Here is a 17,017-nt window from a genome sequence, read left to right as displayed (position 1 = left end):
ACCCATTTCGCTCAAAGTGAGGTAAACAAATGTATTTTCTCACTTTGTAATATACTATCCTTGCTTTACATCTTATGGCCATATAAAAATACTAAAAGTACCCTATCTCAGTCACTCAGAACGTACAAACTTGACACCCATCTCGCTCAAAGTGAAATAAACTTATATATTTTCTCATTTTAAATTCAACACCATACAACATTACAAATGCGACCAATAATTTATCACAGCTCTGATATAATTTACGTAAAGTCTGCATATGATTCATTTGCAAATATTGATCCATTATTTGGGACTGACAAACATAACGTTATCATAAATCATAATTATGGACCAAATCTGGCAAGAGACTACGAGATAGGATAAGTAACACCAGGACAAGAAAAATATGCGAGATCGAAGATGCTGTTAGGTGGGGAAGACAACGAAGAATACAATAGTATGCGCATGTGAGGAGAATGGAACCATCCAGACTTCCAACATTGCACCGCACTACCAACTCTAAGGCAGACCACCAAAGAAACGGATTGACAGCTGGGAATCGACATCACAGAATCCCTCTTAAAAACAGACAAGGTCTATACCAAGAAGACGTTATATTTCCAAAAGTAAGTACTGGCAATACATATTATTTATCTCGAAGCTTTCAAATTTATTATTGATTAAGCGTTTTCATTTTAAAAGCCCTAGACCAGGCTTTTCTCGTTTTTAATTTCGTTTACGTTCATTATGTTTTGCTTAAATCTTTTCAATAAGAAACGCTGTTTGAAATATCTGAAGTATTTTGAAAGGCTTTGGCGTTCTTCAAAGTATAGATGAAGGGAAATTCTTGAGTCGGGCATTCAAATTTCTTAAATGCCTCATTCCAATTCGTTTGCTTTCTTCCAGGCGGCTGCAGCATATTATTCCAAAGAGCATTAGCGGCTGAAAATATAAGTCATAATTAAAAACATAAATTCGGATGATTAAACACGACTAGTTTCGAAAACTACCAATGTTCTCGAAACCAGTCGTGTTTACATTAAAAAAATGATCACAATTGATTGAACACAAAAGTGGTCTTATGCAAATGTTTTACTTTTTTATATTATATTTATTTTTATTTATAGCATTCGATACAACCAAACGTATAGAGTAAAGCATGGAATTGTAAAATATGGTAGATGCGATCTCTCAAACGAATGTGCGGCAGCGCAATGTACGATAGGTGTTCGAATGGTGATTTAAGAAATGCATGCTAGGCTGAGATAAGCATAATAGATATAATTAAGAAAGGTGTGTTGAGTTGGTCTGGGCATGTGAATCGAATAAAAGAAGAAAGAACAATACAATAAATAACAACAGTACAATAAATTTATGAGCCGAATGTAATTGGGAATAAAAGTAAATGAAGACTGAAGAAAACTTGGCATGATGAAATATTTCAAATACTAAAATGAAGGTAGTCAGATTCGAAACACAATTTTGTACTCAAATTTGGTTGAATCGTATATTTTCTTAATTTATAACTGCATTTTTTCCGTGCAATTTCGTCCGCGATATCAAATGTTGAAATCAGTATTTTTTGTACGGAAAACCTTTGTGAAATGTATGTCAATACTTTCCCCATACAAAGATTTTCCCTCTCAACAGACTTCTTCATCTATGCAGAGCTATCAATAAAATATGTAAATGTTAATATCTCCAAAGTATAGAATATCTAGCATTTGTGAAAATACCATTTGGACTCACTCACAACATTGTGATAAAAATATGTATTTTTAAAAATAAAAATAAAAGTTGTCTTACTCCAAGAATATGCCTTTTGACTGAAATGGAAGCAATCGGTTGATAGGTAGGAAAAATCGGTAACACCATTTTTTAATGGAAATTTAATATTCACATCAAATGGTTGGACAACTACTGCAAAATCGTCACGATCATTTAGCTCTGGCGCATTTTCCAGCTGAAAAAATATTACAGTTTGTTTACATCATATTGTGCAAATTTTTACTAAGATTTTTGGTTATAAAAAAATATATATAATAATCAAGACAATTGACGATATTCTTAACACTCAAAAGCGTTCACATTGTGTAATACAACTTTAAAATACTATTTCATGACTATCGGTCTCAGAATAACCATTCCATCAAAAGGTCAAATGTAGACTAAAATAAAATTGCTACGGCCTATTTTTTATATAAGGCAAATAAAATGTTCAATAAACAACCGATTAAATTTAATTTCAAGTCTGCTTTTAAAAATATTCCCATTGTGATTTCTTTCTTTCAAACAACAATTTAAATACTAAAATACTGAATTTCATATCAAATATATTTTTTTTAATTTTTGGGATTTTTATATAAAAAACCTAGGAGAGTATGTTGACTCTTGTACTTCTCATATTACCCTTACACAGAACGTACATACCTAACTGGATTCCCTGGAAAATTTAAGGGGAATCTGCGAAATGCAGATATATAACATAATAATAAATTTAGATTTAATAATAAAATTAAAATAAAGTGTTATTTTTCGTCGACAGATTCGAAATTCTAATTTGAAATTTGACGTAAAATTACGCCTTACTTTATGGATTTTTTTATTTTCGTCATTACTGTACAATATTTTGGAATTCGTATTTTATTCAATTTGCAAAACACATACATACCATGTCACATTATTTAATGATTGATGTATGTATCCTTCGTGGCACCCACAAACAAATAAATTAATGGTGATGTAGGCAAGGTTAAAAAATTACCATAACAAAATAACATTAGAAAATTTGTATATTGATTTAAATATAAAGAGTAATGAACAGGAAGTTTGCAAAATTTTGTTTTGATTAAACAAGACTGAGATGACATACGGAAGTTCATATTTTTGTTGCGAAGTGTAGATGATAACTTATACTTTTCTGCTATTTGGTAAAAAATATAAAACAATTCAATATATTTAAATATACATTTCTATCAAGCTTTCTTTCTTTTACGAGTGATTAAAACAGTATATTGATTATACATTTTTTTTAAATAATAATCGTTAAGTCCTTGCATTATGTCACGATTCATGCATATTTATCGCTCTTTTTTTAAACTACCTAACGTCCAAGTGAAATCTAGAAACAGCTTATGCAACACCGCCATGTATTATGAAAATCACACTAATTTAATGTAATATTTAGAAGCTAAATGGTCCTAGACATACGACAACCGTTCATTAAAGAAGTATTGATGCACTTATGGAATAAAATGGATAAGTTAAGAACTCAACAAAATATTCGAACCCGGTCAGCATTAAATATAAACTATGTTGGCCCATCCATCAATACAAGTTTTGCATAAAAAAGCTTTTTATTCCTTGTTCCAAATATATTCAATTTGCTGCCCGTAACCATTAATAATTCCAAAAGTGATCATGTTATTAAGAACAGTCTCCGTCGATGGTTGCTCCTCATTGGTAGGGACAAGGTGGAAACAGACTTAATTAGAGTCCAGGTTCAATACTTGTGATTATTTTATTGTATTATATCTTGTAATGTATAAAATCTGGCAATTAAAAAACCATTTATTTTACTACCTATATTGTAAACCCTATATTGTATTAACATATAAGTATTTCGGCTCAACACAGGCTATGTCTAAAGAGCAATAATACATATGATTAATAAAATATAAAAAAATGTATCTTTGTACCTAAAATAAAATATATAAAATGAATATTTAAATAATATTATCATGGCCTCACTTAGGCTCCAACTTTTAATTTAAGTTATTTGTATATATAGCCCAGGGGTTCCCAATCTTGTTCATCCCGCGGTGCACTTACAAGTTTAGTATTTTTTGACGGCGTTCTACTTTAGTAAGCTATTTGGAATAGATAATGTGACTTTATTTGTACGTACATATATTAAAGTCGAAAGAAATAGGTACTTGTACCTATAATAATAGTAGTTGGGTGGAAAGATGCTAGCTCTCAAAAAGGAAATTGTTGCTTTATATAGATACCCGAGAATAGTTGTGGTTTTGGATAATGATAGAGGATCGACTCACGGCGCCCTCTTTACTTTCTACGGCGCACACTTTAGGAACCCCTGATAAAGCCTTTTCCTACTTTTGATACCCTTTATCTTTAAAGTTCATATATTTCCATGTGATTCATGAGTGAAAATTCTATCCAAAAACTCCCATTTTATTCGCACATAAATCTATGGTTTCTATTAAACTAAATTACAGTAACTTTGTAATAATTTTTCAAAAAGAATTGCTTACGTCTATGTCAATATTTTGCCATCTTCTCATAATTTCACTCATCTCTCCGTATCTGTGTTTGTTTGGTTCTCCAAACAGACAAGGACACTCCACCAAGTGAGTCAAGTCGCACAGAGGAGGCTTTCCCGTGAAGTCCTTGAGAATCTGAAGATCTGAAACACAATACAGATCTAAAAAAAACCGCCTTAAAGAATACTCTAAATTGGGTAGATATGAAGGAAAACAATATTTTTTGACATTTCATCAAAGATGAAGAAGAATTTGGAAGTCTGGGCATTCGCGGGGCTGACGACTGACATATGCTGGTTTAAGTGATCACTTTCCACACGTGTAACATTCACCAGTTCTATTGACAACCCATGACCCATTATTGACAACCACACTACTCAAATTCATGTATTTGGAAAAAACGAGTATTTGGACACACTCAAAATGTTTTAAGGAAAATAATAACGGCATGAAATAATATATAATAACGGCATGAAAATAATAACGGCATACTTGAGGTTTGAATAAAGTTCTCTTTATTCAAACCTCAAGTATGTATCTACCATTTATTGTAGTCTAAATAGCCACCTAACAATCAAGCCGCTTTGCCACAGTGGGAAGCGAACAGAATAGAACGCCACACTTATCAATCTTTGCAAACATCTTCATACTTTTTCATATAAAAGTTCTCTTAATTCAAACCTCGAGCCTCTATCTATAATTTATTTTGGCCTATATGATGATGAATGTAGATCTGAGTGTGAAATATTGGTAAATGGGGAGATTTTGGAACAGGTAGATGATTTCATATATTTGGGTAGTATGTTTTCTAGGGATGGAAAGATAGATAAAGACATAGAAAGGAGAGTGAATGCTGGGAACAGAGTGAATGGTGCACTAAAATCAGTTTTAGCAAATAAAAATCTATCAGCGGAAGCTAAACTGGCAGTACACAATGGAGTTCTGGTTCCAACCCTTATGTATGGAAGCGAAGCATGGAGTTGGCAAAAGAAGGATGAAAGCAGACTGAATGCAGTCGAAATGCGATCCCTCAGAAGAATGTGTGGCAAAACGATGTTTGATAGATGTTCGAATGATGAAATAAGGAAAGAATGTAAGGCTGAGATAAGCATTATCGATAAAATTAAGAAAGGTGTGTTGAGATGGTTTGGACATGTGGAGCGTATGAGTGAAGAAAGAACGGTTAAACAAATTTATGGAGCGAATGTAGTTGGAAAAAGAAGCAGAGGACGACCGAGGAAAACTTGGCACAATCAGGTATGTCAAATACTTGAAAGCGGCCGGGTCAGGAGTCGTAATAATCGTCGGGTATGTATGAGGAGATGCATGAATGTAGAAGAGGCAAAGAATGTTTGCAAAGACAGAGTGGTGTGGCGTTCGATTCTCTCTGCCTACCCCTGCGGGGAAGCGGCGTGATGGTTAGTTAGTTAGTTAAATACTAGCTAACTAACTATCTCGCCGCTTTGCAAACAATCTTCGCCTCTTCCACATTCAAGCATTTTCTCATACATACCAGTCGAATCTTCCGACCAGTATTTGAATACTTGATCATGCCAAGTTTTCTTCGGTCTTCCTCTGATCTATTTGCAACTACATTTGCCTTATAAAATTGTTTCACACGCCCAAATCATCTTCGATTGCATCAATTGCATCATGCATTAATTTTCAATTTCTTTAAAAAAAAAAATATCACCTAAATCTAAGACTTAGATGATGAAAATTGTTAATTTTTCCTTAGTGCATGTTTGCCCAAAACACTATTTTTCTTATCCTTATCTGCATCCAGTGGTGCATAGAGACATAAACTTTGCAAATTATACATACGTGGTGCCGGAACTAGGTTCACTAAAGTTCTTGGCAGATTATTTTTGAGTATGAGAAGCGCTTCCAAAAGCTCGCGCCGATGTCTCTCGGGTGCTTTTTTAGGGTTTTCTAAATAACAGACGTCAAGACAAAAGTCGTTTGGTCCTATCATAACTGTAACAAGCTGGAACAGAAATACATACAGGGTGTTTAATATATGTAGGTCAAATTAGAAATAATAAAAAACAGAAATTTTCAAGGAGTGACCCTTCAGTCATTATGAAAACCAGTCTAACATACTATCTCTATTTTATATTGAAATTGTAAAAGAAAAACACTCGTTTTTTACAACTTGAGTTTATTTTATTATGACGACCAGTTTCAGAAGCTATGCTTCCATCTTCAAGTCTAAATATAAACTGATATCAGTTTAGAATTTAGACCTGAAGATGGAAGCATAGCTTCCTAAACTAGTTGTCATAATAAAATAAACTCAAGTGGTCAAAAAGAGGCTTTTTCTTTTACAATTACTATCTGTATTATGCAAAATATAACGGTTTTGAAATATCGGATTTTTTTAAACATCATTATTATAAATTATCATTTTTATAATAATGTCTAAATGAAAAGTTTGAATTTGAAATGATAAACTGTTATTTTAGGTAAAAACGATTAAATGAGGAAATAATGGATGGCTGAGATAAACAGTTTAGATAAAACCAAGGTAGGTGTATTGAGATGGTTTAGACATGTGGAACACATAAGTGATGTAATAACAGTAAGGTAATGAGGCGGATGTAGTTAATAGGAGGAGGGGAAAACCGAGGAAATCTTGGCATGATCAAACATATCAAATACTTGAAAGTGGCCAGATCAAGAGTCGGAATTAATTAAGTAGATTCATGAATGTAGAAGACGCGAAGAATATTTTGCAAAGGCAGAGTGGTGTGGCGTTCTATTCTCGCTTCCTAAGGCATTATACGTAAGCTTTTTAAATTAAAATAAAACAAAAAAGCACACATTTTCATGCATCTCCTAATACATACTCGCCGATCATTTCCTGACCTGACCGCTTTCAAGTATTTGACAAATGCCAAATTTTTCTTAGTCTTCCTCTGATCGTTTTTCCAACTAAATTTATTAAAACATTCTTTACACATCCATTCATTCGACATGTCCAAACCATCTCAAAACACTTTTCATAATTTTATCGATAATGTTTATTTTAGATATATTAACCATAATTCCTTATTGTTCACCATTCGAACATCTATCATACATTTTTGCCGCATTTTCATCAAATTTTCACTGTATTGAGGGATCAAATTTCGACTGTATTTAGTCTACTTTTATCCTTCTTTTGCTAAATCCACGCTTTACTTCCAAACATTAGAGTTGGAAATAGGACTCCATTGTGACTTATATTGTATAATCTATGAGACAATGATTGGGTTATATCACCTTCCAATCCTTTTTGACGTTCACTCTCGGGTCTCTGGTGATTCTCTTGACCAATAGGTTAGCCATGTAGATTATGTCCTGCGACATAGCGCCTATTTCGGCCACGTTGAACTGTGCAGATCTGTGGAACCCGTAACCATCGCTCAGGGAGTAGCCTATCAGGTTTGGATTGAATACTTTGAATATGTTTGGGAGGGTTAAGTATTCCCTCCAGGTACCTTGGCCACCTAGAAAATTAAACATCTTTAAAAAACTGATATAATCGATGATTCCAATGCTATTGAAATTAGACCTTCTGTCTACCACAAAGAAAACCTTCCATAACTACTGTTTTGTACCGTTTTTTTTAACTTATATAAAGTATTTTTTTTTACTTGTGGGTCATAAGTGTACATTAATTATAGTTTTAATTTTATGGTGTTCTCAAGTAAATTACCGACACTTTAAACCCATGTATCAAAAACACAGGATATTTGATAGCCCGCAACTTATCTTCAAACCTAGGTTAAATTTATCGTAATTATGATTTTGTTTTATTAAAACAGCGTTTTTCATTCTTAAAAAAAAAATTCTTCAACATAAATATATGGTTTTGAAAAGCAAAGAGTTATTGAAAAGATAAGGAGTTATAATTTTTTTTAAATATACATTTTTCAATATATATTCTAAAGAAGAATGATTTTGAAGACACGTCTGGCACCTCACGCAGCCGGTCGCTTACTGAATTGAATGTTTGCTAGTACCCCCCCTTAAAGACGATTTTTACTTAAAATCTACTTCATATATTATATTAAATGATATCCGCTCCCTTTGTGAAGCAAATGGAGTCCACAAACTGTCTCCAGGGTTTTCTGTCGGCTGCCAGCTTCCTTGCATCCTTTCAAGTCAGGTCCGCATTCCGATGTTCTGACGAGAACTGCCGACGAATTGTCAACAGTGGTCGTCCTGGGCGGTGCGAACCTGATGCGGCTCTGATTAAGGATCTCAGGAGGCATGCGGAGTACATGGCCAAGCCAACTGAATCGCCTTTTCTTGACAACAGTTGTGACATTGCACTGGAAAAATCTACTACACATACTCTATTATATCATACCAATGGACCAAGAAATCCCTCTGTTCTCCGACCCCACTTGTAGAAGATTAGTGGCAGCTGCTCCATTACCAGCTGTTAGAGAGTCTCCCATTGCTGCTATGACGTCAATATCTCCTGGTCTTAAGGCATGTACTGATGTTGGTCTGACTTTGGATCTGGCTTTGGGTAGCCTTTGGTCAAGCACTTCATCAGACATTTTATTCCAATCATTGCCTTTGCTCTTATCAGACCCAACGAATCGACAAGGAAAATCAGTTGACAGTGGAATCACTTCCTGAATTTTCTGTTAAAAATACACAAAATTTAATTTATTAATTATGAATATATTGAATATTAAGAATTTCATAAATTGATTCGGCAGTCACTTTGTGGTAAAATCTATCCATTTTTAATTAAAATTTTACTTAGTTAATACCACTATTTCTTTAAATCTACTGCGACGCGTGTTTAACTATTTTTATGATCTTAATATAAAAAATTAATTTCATTAATTGATTCAATTTTGGGGAACTGATGAAATTTGGAAACATATTTCACAATAAATTTTAAGAAATGGTAGTTCGAGTAAAACATATATTTAAAATAAAAATTAAACAATAAGACTATATTTGGGCAAGATATATATTTAAAATAAAGATTAAACAATAAAACCGTAGAATTTAAACTGCATTTTCTCTACTCTCAATTTTATTTTAAATCAATTGTTTTTTTAAATATGTATGTACAAACATAACGCTGGTTAAATGCCAAAGGGCTATAACGCAAAAAATAAACTCTTTATTCGAAAAATGGTATCTAAATCGTTAACATTTTCATATTCGAAAAAGACTCCATGATTCTAGCATTAGAAATGTCCAATCATGGGTGCCTTTCAAATATGAAAATGTTAACGAATAGATATTATTTTTGGAATAAAGAGTTTTTTTGCGTTGTGGCCCTTTGGCATTTTACCAGCGATATATACATTTATTTATGAATTCAAATACACATTTAACAATTTCATGGAAGACACCCTAATCATGTATTAAAACTGTAATAATCAATAGTCATTTTAATAATCTTAACAAACGTATATTTTTAAAAATCTAAAATTATAGATGTCAATATTTTTTTCCTCGTTAGTTCAGGTATACTCTTATCATATATTTTTTTTTGCTGCAACTAGTCAAACTACATTAATAAAAAATAAAAGTTTACTTTAACTCACGTCATTATTTATCGCTTGCTGTAGCAGTCTGGGTTCATTTGAAGTTCTTCCAATTAATTTCAACGTCCAGTCTCTGAAGATATGGAATAAATCCAAATTTCTTCCATCTCCGCCCCTCAATGTACTGATGATAATCAAAACCAGCATCCATTTCAAATTACCAATATTTACCTGAAAAAATTTATATTAAAATCTCACTACAAAAGTAAGCAATTTTGACCTACTGCCTTAAATATGTAAGATATATCGTTAAAAAAACATGAAAATGAAATAACATAATTTCAAAAAAAGATGTTTCTATTAATTTATTCAATATTTTAAAAATAAAGGATTAAAATTTTATAATATTCATTTAGATTTTTCGTCAAATCACTAAACAAAATATGCATTTAATATATTTCGTACATATTTTGTTTTGTGATTTAAGTTTCATTTCAGGTATCGATATTTTTGATGATATTTTACTATATTATTTATTGATTCGACAACCTTTGTGGAATGAAATGTTGTTTTTTTTTTAATAAACACTCGTATAATACCACTTTATGAGTTTTATTTAATTACACACGACTAGTTTTGAAAACTACAGATACTATAGATTTTTTTTATCTGTAGATGAAAATATCTCTAGTTTTCGTAACTAGTCGAATGTAATTAAATAAAACTCATTATGTGCTATTTATTATATGAGAGTAATATTCTAAAACAATATTTTCATTTGATTTAAACAACATAGATCGAATAATATTACACATATATATCGAATATATATATATATATATATATATATATATATATATATATATATATATATATATATATATATATATATATATATATATATATATATATATATATATATATATATATATATATTTATATATAAAGGGTCCGCCAAATAACTTTTTTTTTTTGAAAATGCTATAAAAAAAAAACTAAAAAAACTTCGGCTGTGTGGCACGTAGCGCCGTCCTGTTGAAACCAAATGTTGCCAATATCCTCCTCTTCAATTTTTGTGAACAAAAATCCGTTCAACATGGCCCGATAACGATCGCCATTGACTGTAACGGCCACTCCTTGCTCATTTTCAAAGAAAAATGGCCCAATTATGCCTCTGGACCAAAATCCGCACCAAACAGTGACTCGTTTTGGGTGTACCGGCTTTTCAATGTATGCGTGCGGGTTTTCTGTGCCCCAAATACGACAATTTTGCTTGTTTACATACCCGCCAAGATCAAAATGAGCTTCATCCGAAAAGATGATTTTTTTGGCAAAATCGGCATCTTCTGTAAGTCGATCGCAGGCCCACTCATCGAAGCGAAAACGCATTGGATGGTCAGTTGGCTTCAACTCCTGAACCAATTGGACTTTGTATGGCGTCATACCAAGGTCTTTATGCAAAATTCGTCTCAATGATGTCTCCGAAATGTTCAATTGTTGAGAACGACGGTGAATTGATGTTGATGGCGCTTCACGCACACTTTCTGCCACAACATCGATATTCTCGGGTGTACGCACTGTTTTTGGCTTTTCACGCTTTGGTTTATCGATGAGGATGCCAGTTTCTTTCACTTTTTTCACAAGATAACGAACATACGGAGCTGACGGTGCTTCTCTTCTTCCAAAAACCGTACGCAATTTTCGCACACATTCTGCAACATTACCATGATTTTCAAAGTAATGTCGCAATATTTCCCAGCGTTGTTCAAGCGTATACACAACCATATTCGCTTAGCGGAAAGATAAAACTAATTATCTGTCAAATCAGACATGAGCTAAGTGTTACCATTCACGAAATAAGCACTAGTTGAAAAAAAAAACTTTAGATGGCGGACCCTATATATATACAGTATCTACTCAATGAATTAGGGCCACGCAGAATTTCGCGCAATTTCTCAATTCAAACAGGAATAACTCAGAGAAAACCTTGAATAAAACAACCTTGAATTTTATTTACACATGAACACTTTATTACGCTTAAATTATGCATACACTTTCATATAAATATAGTTAGTATTTAGTATTTCCACCTTTGGCAGAAATAACTGCCTCAATTCTTTTTGGAATACTTAAAATGCACTGTTTTATCATGTTTTTTATTTCTTCGTCTTCTGACCAAATTTTTTGAATATTTTTTTTTAGACAGTCTACTGTCAGATTTGGAAATGAGTATACCTTATTTTTTAACATGCTCCATACGTTTTCTATAGGATTAAGGTCCGGAGAATTTCCAGGCCAGGGGAGCAAAGGCAGATTTTTGTTAGAAAAAAAATTATTATTGATTTAGCCCGGTGGCAAGGTGCCCCATCCTGCATGAAGGTGTATGGACCTTCTGTTGGGTCGAGTGTATGGTAGAAGGGCAATAAAATTCGTTCGAGGACCTGCTTATAGGAATTTTGGTTCATTGTTCCTTCCACGAAAAACAACGGCCCAGGTAAATTGTTAATAATACATGGCCATATCATTGTTGCAGGGGGTGTTTGATAACTTTTACCACACAGGCCTCATTGTAACGTTCCATTGGTGTTCTCCTGACGAATCGACGGCTCTCTGTCACGGCTTCTAACCGGCACTCATCACTAAAGATGACCTGAAAAATAATGAAAATTTAAGTTTAATTCAAATATATAAGTTTATTTACTAAAATGATATGTTGAAAATTACATTTAAATAAATACCTTTTTCCAATCATCTACCGAGTAATTTCGATGTAGCCTGGCCCATTTTAATCGATCCGCTTTCATTCGTGGTGTCAATTTTGGTACTTTTACAGGGCGCCTGCATTTCAGATTTACTTCGTAAAGACGTCGCCTCAGTGTTGATACCGATATATTTATACCCTCTTCTTCCAATTTTATTTTTAATGTTTTTGCTGATGCACTACGGTTTTCTAAGGCACTTTGAACGATTTTTCGATCAGTCCTCGGTGTTGTTTTTCTAATCCTACGACAGTTCTTTCGACGATTGCTGGTGGCGGGTGACTGATTTTTTATTGATTTTGAAATTCTGTCCACTGTTTGACGAGAAACGTTTTCTTTTTTTGAAATTTCTCTATTAGATAGTATTCTTAATTTCAGTAGCACTATAACACTAGACTTTTTTTCCTCAGAAATGTCTTTACTTTTTCCCATTTTGTCCTTTTCAAAAAAAACACTTGTGTTTACAAAAAAAAATTATAATTTATGAACTAAAATTAAAAATTAAGTTTTTTTCACAAGACACGATAACTATATAACCTCTCTAAACAAAGCAACAACCAGAACTGAAGAAACTTCACTAATAAATGAGATAGGACTATTTTTTGAACTTTCAACTATCTGTCTACCTGTGCTAATTAGGGACCTTTCTCAGAAAAAGGGTTTGAAATTTTATAAAGGCTTAAATTATCCAGGTATATTTTACATATTATTGAAGGTAATATACATGATATTAGATGTCAATAGAAAACTTAAAGTATTTATGTAAAATAAATATAATAATCCAAAAGATTTCAGAGTATTCAAAAAAATAATGGGTGGCCCTAATTCATTGAGTAGATACTGTATATATATATATATATATATATATATATATATATATATATATATATATATATATATATATATATATATATATATATATATATATATACATAAATAAATATTAATTAAAATATTGTAACTGTTTAAATATTTTATCTATCTTCTTTTAAATCTTTTTTTTAATTACAATGTACTTAGTTTGTAAGAACCCAAATCACTCGCAAACGAGTGAAGGCCTCAAAAATAAATAACAATAAAAAAAACGAATTTGTCACATTTTTTTAAAGTACCTACCTACAATATGAAATGGTTTCAAACGGAACTGAATACACAGTAAAACAATGTGAAGGTGCGGTTCATATTTTATCACTATTATATACATATCTTATCAATCAAGAACTGACAGGTTTTAAACTGGTTTCCTCATAATTCCGTTCGACCATGACTTCGACCCTGTCCCCAACGCACGGGTGATTACTTACGTTCAATCATATTAAATAAAAAATACATACGTAAAATGACTTTTCATAACACGCTTAAAGTGATATATCATATTTATATCACCGTTGAAAATTCATCTTTAAAATAAACACCGATGAAACATTGTTCAGACAAATAAGTATTTTTTGTAATGACATACATAATATAGTATGCAGAAATCTACAATCTCAACAAAGATGAAGAAGAATACTGAAATCTAGGTACTTATAAGACTTACGTCCTGCCATAGGATCGTTAAGTGGTCACTTTACACACGTGTAACATTCACCTTTCTACCAATGATTTTATTAAATATCCTTAGCTTATTTTACATTTAATATAAACTATTTTCTACACTTAATTTACATCATGTACTTATGTATATAAACATATTTACATCTTCTTACAGTACCTATACAAAAAATTTCGTTTTAAAATTATTTCAGACTCTTTTCATTATTCATACGTTCAGGCATCTCATCATACATTTTGAAACCCTTGTCCCTTTGTTTTTTTTTCAAAAATGGCTGTCTTATTTTATCCTATTTTTAGTACTATGTTCAAGAACATTTTTACTTAAAATAATTTATCCTTAAAATATTTGGGCAAGTAATTGTGACCATGGACATCAACAAATAGAGCCGCCAATAATTTAGCAATGACACTAACATTAAAATAATTCCACTATTTCTGTGACGTCATTAGTTGCCAACTTACGAAAATAACGTTTTTTCGAAAGCGAATTCTCCAAAAGAAAATGATGAATGAAAATATTAATTATACCGGCTGTTATAAACACAAAGCGAGTCGAATACAATATTTTATAGGTTGAGTTTGTTAAATTAGATATTCCTCCCGTCTGACAAAGATCCTTTGACACGTGCGAGATATTATTCATAACATTTATGATAAAATAGGAGGAGCTTTTTATTAATTAGAAACTCTTTCATTTATATGTGAGGTCCGAATCCCGGATTATATTCACATACTCGAGAAACGCTAGAAAAAAAATCCATTTATTTTTTATTTTTAGTTTATAATTAGACCAGTTTATTTATATAAAAAATACTTTTACATAATAAATGCCATATTTCATAGATGGCAAATATCTTGTTTGCATTCTTATGATTAGAATTCAAATTACGTAAAATCAACAATACAATTATACAACCGAAAGTAAAAACCACGCAGTGTTATTTAGAAATCAAGGTTTTTCTTTGCAAATCTAATGCACTCAGAAATTCACTATACGAGTATACATCAATAAGAGGTAAGCGAAAAAACAAGTTTCTGAAAGAAAGAAAAAACAGTTCCTGGCTTGATTTCTTTTGCCAAGGATGAACATTGTGTATTTTTAGTTTTAAGGAGGTCAATCACCTTTAACGCAAATTCATATTCACATGTCGATAAAAATCGTTTTGTCAAGGTCGATCAATTTTATGTACGTATGTAAAATGACCAAGATGTACGGATATTATAATATATTGAGTCTATATAACTGCCTAATTGAATACAGTTTATTACTAATTGAAATAATGACAAAAAATATTGTATCACTTTATTATTGTAATGGTTACAATCTTTTAAATGTTTAAGCTGAGTGATTGAAAGCATTAACTTTGTGGATTATAGTGATATATTATTATGAGAAATAAATAAACTTTGTTTTTTGATCTACTCACTTTTTTTATTAACAACCAACTAGTTTCGGCAACAACCTGTTGCCCTCTTCAGGGTTTATTTTTTGACTAAAATAATATATTTATAATTATAGTCATAGAATAAACCCCGAAGAGAGCAACAGTTTGTTGCTGAAACTAGTTGGTTGTTAATAAAAATGTGAGTGGATAAAAAAAAAGTATTTTTATATCTTAAAATAAAATGAGTTCATTTAAACCAGGAATTTACTTTCTATTCTTTATAATAAAATAACAACTCTATGGTTCTTAATTTAAGTTTTAGTTGGTAAATACTACTTCTTCTTAAAATCGATTGCGACAAGTAATTCGATGCATGCCACTTCATTTTCAAACACCATAGTTTTTACACATTTATTATCTTTGACGTGAAGCGAAATTTAACAATTTAATCATTAATTTCAATTATCAATCTTGTATCTTGATTTCCTTGAGTTAAAGTAGTGATAATTTCCTTAATACCATCCTTGCAATGTCTTTTCTATATTAAATACCATACCTTTCATTATTCTTCAAGATAAAATCCTTTCAATTTATTTCATGATAAAATACCATCGTTTCATGTCAATTTACCCTTTTAATGTTTCTTCAAGATAAAATATTATCCTTGTAGGGAATTATTTATCATAATATACGTTTTGTTTGTAAATTCTACAACGCTTACTTATAAAATCATACAAAGTACACTGCCCTTGCTCACTCGTTATCCTTGATCATCCTTAGCAGGTAGAATCCTTAAATGGTCTGGCTTCCAACTTATCGGTCAATAAACTCGAAACATGATCCAACAGAGTATTCCATATTATTTTGTACCTAATAAAAATGAAATGCACGTTTTCATCTACATTCACTAGTACCATGATTGGGTTTTCGATGCCTTTTTTATACGCACAACAGTAAAGATTTTTCTTTCTATAGTGAATTCTCGACTTACGCGGTAATTTCACTACAAAAAAAAACGAAAATTGTTTTAGTAGAGTGATATGAGGAGTTTATTCATATTAAATACATATTGAATTTTATTTGAATTTGAATTCTATTTTCGTTAATTGATTCGGCAGTCACTTTAAAGTAATATTTTAATTTAAGTTTTACTTGGTAAATACAGCTATTTCTTAAAATCTATTGTGACGCGCGTTTCAAAAAATGACGAGGAACGCATTTTTAGGCAAATTAGTATTTTCATAAATAATAATACCTATTTTTTTTAATCACAATTTTTGAAATCATTTTACATTAATCATGGTTATTTGAATTTAAAATTTGCTAATTTGTCTGGCTTATTGTATTTTGGCTTGACTAAACGGTGGATGCAATGGTAGGTTAGCTCAGTCTTTATTTTCAACTACAAAGTTTTATAAAAATAAAACAAAAACTAATAAATTATTTTTTTAAATATAAAAAAATAAAATAATGTAAGAACGTAAATAAATAAACGAACAAAAAATCTTGCTTTTTACAATAATGTCAGTAAAATACTGAAAAAATTA

At 31.4% G+C, this 17,017-nt stretch overlaps 1 protein-coding gene across 1 annotated transcript in view; it reads right to left on the bottom strand.

Annotated features, from left to right (window-relative positions):
• Positions 1-705: 705 nt before the first annotated feature.
• LOC148302226 (phospholipase B1, membrane-associated-like) overlaps positions 706-17,017 on the bottom strand; it is a 29,595-nt gene continuing 13,283 nt past the window's right edge. The window contains exons 2-8 of the mRNA XM_088271976.1: positions 9,830-10,000; positions 8,623-8,905; positions 7,530-7,756; positions 6,090-6,252; positions 4,257-4,408; positions 1,789-1,945; positions 706-924 (exon numbers count right to left, since the gene is read on the bottom strand). Of these exons, the coding sequence (XP_088128102.1) occupies positions 749-924; positions 1,789-1,945; positions 4,257-4,408; positions 6,090-6,252; positions 7,530-7,756; positions 8,623-8,905; positions 9,830-10,000 (1,329 nt within the window). The 3' untranslated portion in view covers positions 706-748. The remainder of the gene's footprint in view (positions 925-1,788; positions 1,946-4,256; positions 4,409-6,089; positions 6,253-7,529; positions 7,757-8,622; positions 8,906-9,829; positions 10,001-17,017) is intronic.

The sequence above is a fragment of the Brachycentrus maculatus genome, unplaced genomic scaffold (genome assembly GCF_059751285.1).
Source record: "Brachycentrus maculatus isolate JH-2025_06_01 unplaced genomic scaffold, ASM5975128v1 h1tg000472l, whole genome shotgun sequence".
Lineage (NCBI taxonomy): Eukaryota > Metazoa > Arthropoda > Insecta > Trichoptera > Brachycentridae > Brachycentrus > Brachycentrus maculatus.
Note: the sequence above shows the minus strand (reverse complement) of the source record. Positions and strands in the feature narration are given on the sequence as shown.